The 7,327-nt window shown below is 32.5% G+C and overlaps 1 protein-coding gene across 1 annotated transcript; it reads right to left on the bottom strand.

Moving 5' to 3' along the window:
- Positions 1-503: 503 nt before the first annotated feature.
- Positions 504-3,215, bottom strand: LOC106293730. The gene is made up of 7 exons (XM_013729388.1): positions 3,062-3,215; positions 2,405-2,842; positions 2,144-2,324; positions 1,971-2,059; positions 1,796-1,886; positions 1,358-1,702; positions 504-1,271 (listed from the first exon to the last, which is right to left on the bottom strand). Exons 2-7 carry the CDS (start codon positions 2,818-2,820, stop codon positions 639-641), a joined length of 1,755 nt encoding a protein of 584 aa, XP_013584842.1. The 5' UTR covers positions 2,821-2,842; positions 3,062-3,215; the 3' UTR covers positions 504-638.
- Between the last annotated feature and the right edge of the window lie 4,112 nt (positions 3,216-7,327).

The raw sequence follows: 7,327 nt of genomic DNA on the forward strand, positions 1-7,327 counted from the left end.
GTGATTTTTTTTAAAAACCCACCTTAGAACCGTGGATAATCATGGTCTAACGAGCTTATTTTGACCAAACTTAATGGGGCTTTAAAAGCCCAAACTTATTACCACCAAAATCAGATGGTCCGCATAATGAAAAGAAATATCTCTCTTCGAGAACAAAGTTATCTTTCCACGCTCGCATCAATAGGGTTCGTAAGATGTACAGCCTAGGGCTTTGAATCCCCACTGAGTTTTCCTGAGAATCGAGCAAAGATTCGCTGGAAAGGTAAAAGTAAAGAACAGTATTAAAATGTCTTTTTCTTCTTCTTTTTTTTTTTTTTTGCTAAAGAGCAGTATTAAAATGTCTGTGTACCGAAAATAGAATACGATAATCTTTAATCAAAACCAAAAAAGAGTAGAAAAAGAATCTAAATACCTTTTTAACCTAAAATTTCTTGGTAGAAAAAGAATCTAAAATACCTTTTAAACCTATATCTTGTTGAACAAGAAACCAAGTAAACAAATGAAATTCTGCTCTGTTACACTAAAAGGTGAAGAAAATAATACAAAAGAATTTCTAAGTCATCATCTTCTCTATTCACACAAAAAGAATAGATAGGACCGAAAGAACTTATTGTGTAATAAGAAAATAAAATCATCAGTTATGAATCTGTGATATCCCCAGGTAATGATTTCCATAACGGTGACATCTGAGGCGTTTGCGTTTGAGACGATGAGGAGAAACAAAGTCTTGAAACAGAACCACATCTTGGAGACAAGTTAACTTGTTCCAGTGCTTGAAACTGAAGCTCTGATGGGTAATCTCTTACACAACCGATCCTTGGTCCTGCACCCGTTGTCCATTTGCATGATAGTTGTTTCCCAAGTTGGAAAGATTTAGTTTCCTTCTTTGAATTTATCCTTTTTAGGATTGATTCTTCTGGAATATTGACTACTTCTTCACTCTCTTTGGTTTCCTCTTCTCCTTTGGGTGAGGTTTCCTCTGAAGGCATTGATTCTTGTTCTAACTCAAAAATCTCTTCCTCTTCCTCCTCTTCATCATCACCTGAATCATAGTCTTCAGTTACTTTGGATTGTGTTTCATCCCCAAATATACTCAAAGACTCCATCTTCTTCGGTGTTTCGATATTATTCATCACTGGAGTTGTTTCTTCCTCTCTTGGATCAGCCATCACAGTCTTCTCAGCCTCCAAATCCTCTTCCAAAGAATGGTTTCTCATATGAGTGCTTCTCTGTTTGTACATGGAGAATTCATCTTCATCTGTTGGACTCATCTGAAACACAAAAACACTTATAAGAACATAACCCTCACAGACTCAACAACCAAATGACTCATTCAAATCAAATCTCTTTCTCTTACCTTTACATCAGTGATATCAACATCATTCTCTCTAAGGAAAGACAAGAAGTCCAAGAAGTTCTCTTCGGTAGGTTGATAATGTCCACTATGTGGCCACACAGCCTTGAGAACACCATCCTCAACAACTAATCTTCCTGCAGCAACGGTAGCTCCTCCAGCTAAGAAGCTTGAATGTTGAAACGTACCCTTTTTCTTCTTCCCAACATACAACACTTTCGACGTGCTGAGCACAAATATCCATTTGGAATCACTATCTTCCAATGAAGAAGTATGAAGCATTTCTCCGGTGTTCTTGTAGAAGAACTTGCCGTCTTCCACAACAACCTCATAAGCTTTCCTTTCCATCTACACAAAAATAAACATGACAACTATAAGAAACAAGTTTTTAATTTATCGGCAAAGTTACTTGTTGAGCAAGTAAAAGAAATAGATACTAACCGGACCAAGGTACTTGATGCACTGTTGCTGAAGTTTGGATCTAGGACATTTCTCCACAAGGTTTACTTCTTTCCCCTCTCCAATATCAAGCCTGAAAACATTCACATATCTAAGTTTAGTTTTCTTGATTCAGCTCAAACTTTTTAACAAAGATGTTAGTGAGAGAAGTAATTACCAGTAGAAGAATGGTTCTCTACTCTGACAATGAAGCCACTTGTTGTAGTAAAAGTGCAAGTTGTGTCCATACCGATGTCTCGGGTCAATCTGCTTGCATAAACCCAAGATTAGACACTAAGTTCAATCCAAAAAGTTGTATTATTAAAGAAAACTAGTTTCTCTATAACTTACCGCTTCAAGCCAATGTTGTAGAGCAAGCTTTTGTGCCTTTCCATTCTTGGACAAACCTTTACCAACCTTAGCTGCTCTAGTCCTAGCTCTAGACCACCTTGAAATCGCGGTCTCGTGCTTCTCAATATCAAAGAAAGATATAGAACTTCTCTTCAACTCAGCAAAATCCAAAAGCTTCCACCTGTGACATAAACAATCATTAGATCACCACAACACAACACAACACATGAACCATAATTAAAAAAAAAAAAAATTACTAACCAGCTTTGTTCCACAAGTACTGCACAATCAGCCAGCTTTCGCCTGGTACGGAAGCTTTTGTAAACTTTCTGTAACTTAATAGCAGCTTCGTGTTTAGGGTTCCTCGGATCAAGAACCGAGAGCTCTCTAGCTATCATCCCAGCATTGTCTTTTTCTTTCAAGAGCGACCTCTTGAGCGAGATCATTCTCTCCAGCTGCATCCCTTTGAAGCTAACGGACTTCTCAACGACCATCTTACCACCCGATCCCATGGATTTCAAGATGGTCGGCTCTAGAGTCCCTTCACTGAAATTTACAGATCTCTTTGGAGTCTTGCACTCGTCGTCATCGCCGAAGCTTATGGACTTGACCGTGACGGAGTCTAGAGCGGCTTCCACGTCGTCTTGCTCGAACTGACAGGAGAATGATACACCCATTCAACGGAACAGAGATTCTGACCTGAAGTGAAACATCACGAATCTGTTATGTCTGAATCATAAGCAGAGAGACAAAAAAACAGAGTTTGGAAGAAGAAAAAAGCAGAACTTTTCGGATCTGAAAAACAGAGCAACCCGGAAATAAATCACAACCGATTAAATGAAATGCATTTTCTTCTTAAAATATATAAATAGAGAGAGAGACAGAGAAGAATTAGTCGTGGTTAAGATGGATAAGTACCTTGAATATACGTTTTGGCACTTGGAACAGGTTTATTCTCAAGCAGAGGAATCTTGAAACTCTCTGTTTGGTTCTTCTTGAATCTTCTTTTGATTCTCTTTATGTTCTTGAGACGAAGAGTCTGAGAGGTTTTTTCTTTGTTCTTTTGTTTTCTTCAGGGATTGTAAGTTACAAACTCTTCAGGGATAGAGTTTATATATATAATACCGTCAACTCCAGAGGGACAAGACAGGGTAGAGAGAGACTGTTAGAGAGAGAAAGAGCAGCTTCGATACTCCAACGACGTGTTTTTCGTAGCTGCAGAATATTCATACGAGGTCAAAAGTTCAACTCAGATTTTACTCTACTCAATTAATTATCCCAAAAAATAATATTCAAGGTTTTAGACTATATTAAAATTAATTAATAATTATATTTACAAATAAATAAAAGTTTACTGGAAATATTATTTTAGACTAATGTAAAGTAATCTTTAAACTTAATTAGGAATCCGTGTGACCACTAAAAAGTATATAATTCGGTGCAATATTTATAAACTTATTCGAAAAAAAAAAATATATATTTATAAACTTTAGGACAACCTTATTAGTAAAATACCTTGCAAAATGTTTATCTATAATATTAACTTAATTTAGTTGTGAAAGTAAAATTTAAATGTAAATAAATTGAATCTTTCACGCGTGATTTTTAAGTTTATAATAATGTTAGTTAATTTCTCAAATGATCAATATCTTGTATTTTCTTTCTTTTTTACCTTTACCTTTGAAAAAAAGACACAGTGTAATATTAATCAAAATTACTTTACTAAGTTACTTTGTTTACCATCCGTACGTATACGTGGTCTGTGATACATATTTTTTACTGACATATTCGTTGTTTTTCTCGACAGATTATAGTGTATTGGTTTTTTTTTTTTAAATAAACATCGAGTTAACTTAATTTCTTCTGTTTTACACGAGCGTTGCTTACATTTTTTAGGGTTAAGTCATGACATATATAATGTTTTTTCTTTGAGTTTTTAAATCTCCATGGAAAACTGGTCACCAACCAAAAAAATAAAATATATTTGACTCAATCCATTTCTTTTTTATCTTCTGAATTTGACTCGATCCATGTTTTAAGTATTAGTTAGTAGTAGAATTTTATTTTACCAAAAAAAAGTCGAATTTTAACATCACCATAATAAAGTGACGTAGTTGCACACGTGGATTTTTCTAGGTGAATATTTTTTTTGTCATCAGGTGAATACTATTATTAAGAAAAAAGTCCATGTTTATCAGTTTAAAAGGACCCCAATATTATTTATTTCAATCAAATGCGATTTAGTGAAATTTCCTTCTTCTTTTCGTGGCGACCCACATAATACTTCTCTATTCAATCAAAAGTGTTTTGGTGGGTTAATAAGAACAAAAACCATGGAATTAAATAAGCATATAATTTCATTTATTTGTATATTTTAATCCTTAATGTAACGAGGCAATGGAACATTCAAGCTTTACATATAGCGACACTTTATTGCATAATGTATACCTGTCCATCTAAATAATTTATTTCGAAATTTGTCGTCATCGATATATATGCACGTATTGGTATAGATCATTGCAACGGTTTAGTTGTTAATAACTGTATGTCTGTATCGATATAAAAGCCAAGATTGGCGCTTAATAACATAATAACAAAATTAAGAAATGTAAATACTGAAATAGTCGTGACGACCAAATTTACAGGATTTTCTTTCTAATGGAAAATTTTGGAGATAAAAGCATCTCCAAAAGACATTCTATATATTCAAATTTGAAGTTTTTCGCTCTCCAAAATAAACTTTAAAACTTCAAATTTGAAGTTTTGATGAGTGAAACTCTATATTTGAAGTTTCACTTTTCAAAACTTCAAATTTGAAGTTTCATATTTTTATTTTTATTTTAGTCCCTACAATTACACATCACATTTATAATTCATAAATATTTTTTTGTTTATTATTTTAATCCTTATAAAAATTATATCTCATAAATATTTTAAGTTTTGTTTAAAAAATTTAAGTTTACACAAAAAAATAAATAAAACTTTAAAAGAAGATTTAAAATATTTAAAACTAAATTTAGATAACAAAAATATACAAAAGAAACTTAACAAAAAAACTTTTAAAAAATTACATGAAGACATAACTATTACACAAATTTAAATATTATAACGACAAGGTAAATTTGATCCGGAACCTTCAAAATTTCTAAATATTGTCCAATTTTTTTTTGTGTAATTGAAGATGGTTGTTGTTATTGTCGTCGTCGTCGTCGTTGTTGTTGTTGTTGTTGATGATGATGTCTTTTCGTACAATTCTTTCTCGTTCATATTCAATATATTCATGAGTATTAATATCATCGATAAAAGTTAGTCTTTTAATATTTTATTTTTCTCTTTTACTTTCTTGTTCTGATCTAGTGTATTTACAAGTATTAATATCTTTCGATTTCAACAATTTTTATCTCTAATCTACAAATTAAAAATGAAAAGAGCTATTTTTACTTCGAAATGCACTAATAGATCATATATGCATTACGAAAATCACTTTATAGAATAATATGGCATTTTGCTTGAAGTTTAATATTAATTAAGTTATATTGTTTAAAATTTTATATTTTAATATAATATTTTATTAATTAATATTGATGTAATATGTTTACACATGTGCTAGTTATTAACAAAAATTTTATGAATTCAAATTAGTTATGATAAATGTAAGAACCATATTATAAAATGCAAATAGTTTTGAAGTTAAGTTTGAAGTTTTGCTTTTGGAGAAGAACACCTTTAAACTTCAAATATAGAGTTTTGGAAACTTTAAAATAGAGTTACTTTTTTTCGGAGATGCTCTAAATAACAACAAACAAAAATAAGTGATTTAAATAATATATAAGAGGTGAGTACCACAATGCATGCATATGTACACTTTCTTTTGAAAATTAGGCTGAGAGCGACTTGTCTCCTTATATGTCCCTCTAACAAACTCAACATATCAAACCTTTTTAATCTAAATGCACCTTCGTTCAGCAACATTTTTGGACAAAATGGTACGTCGTTTAGTATTTAATGTTAAACGCAAGATACAGTCGACTACTAATAAACCGATATTAACCAAAAACGAGTACATTAGTTACACCGGTGTTACGGTCCGGTTATTACTAAACATTACTATATAATAGATGCATTTCTGGCATATATTAATAAAAAATGAAAGGTCATAAAGGTAAAAACATAGATTTACTGGTTTACACAAATATGAAATATCAAATATGCAATGTCATAGACTCATAATTAATCAACAAGTCTTATGTTGCAAAGTAGTAGGAAAACGGTCTAAAGCACAATAAAACCATGTTTATTACATGTATCTTAGGTTATGTCTCATAGCATAATATAAGATAAGATATCTTATTTTTTAACTAAAAAAACTAAAAAACGTCTCTTAAATAAGAAATATAAGAGACGTCTTTTAGTTTTTTTAGTTAAAATCTAAGAGACCGTATCTTATATTACGTTAAGAGACTCAATCTAAAAGACTTCCAATAAACATGCTCGAAAGCGAAAACCTTTGGGTATCCTGATATATTTTTAATATTATGTACTACAAAACTGAAACGATGAATAAAAAGTGAGTATGAACATGAGGTCATATCATATATCACTACAAGAAAACAGCGGTATTCTGACGGACATTCCGATGGAAAATAAAATCCTCGGAATATCCCGAGGAATTTTCAAGGATATTCCGAGGAAACACAAAATTTGGTTTCCTCGGAATTTCCTCGGAATATACCGACGGAATTCCGAGGAAATATTAATCCGTCGGAATATTCTTATGGAATACCGAGGAAAAATGTATTCCTCGGAAAAAACCGAGGAATTCCGAGGATATATTATAGCCGTTAGAGAGCCGTTGGGGGATTTTAAAAATTTCGAGGAAATTCCGACGAACTAGCCGTTTCCGTCGGAATTCCGTCGGAATTTCCTCGGTCTGTCGGCAGGATTTCAACTATAAATACAAGCACCCCTCTTCCTCTTCATTCACTCCATATCTTCATTCTCCCTCTTACTCTCTTTACACACGAATTTGATTCATAAAAAACATGTCTTCTTCAAATTATTTTCGTTCTTGGATCGATCGACCTCATTTGGATCCGAACACGAGATTGCTTACGGAAGAATACCAACGAGGTATAACCGAATTCATGGGGTTAGTTCACCGACAACCGGAAGCAAAAACAGGTA

Source organism: Brassica oleracea, chromosome C1, assembly GCF_000695525.1.
Source record: "Brassica oleracea var. oleracea cultivar TO1000 chromosome C1, BOL, whole genome shotgun sequence".
In the NCBI taxonomy this organism is placed as follows: domain Eukaryota; kingdom Viridiplantae; phylum Streptophyta; class Magnoliopsida; order Brassicales; family Brassicaceae; genus Brassica; species Brassica oleracea.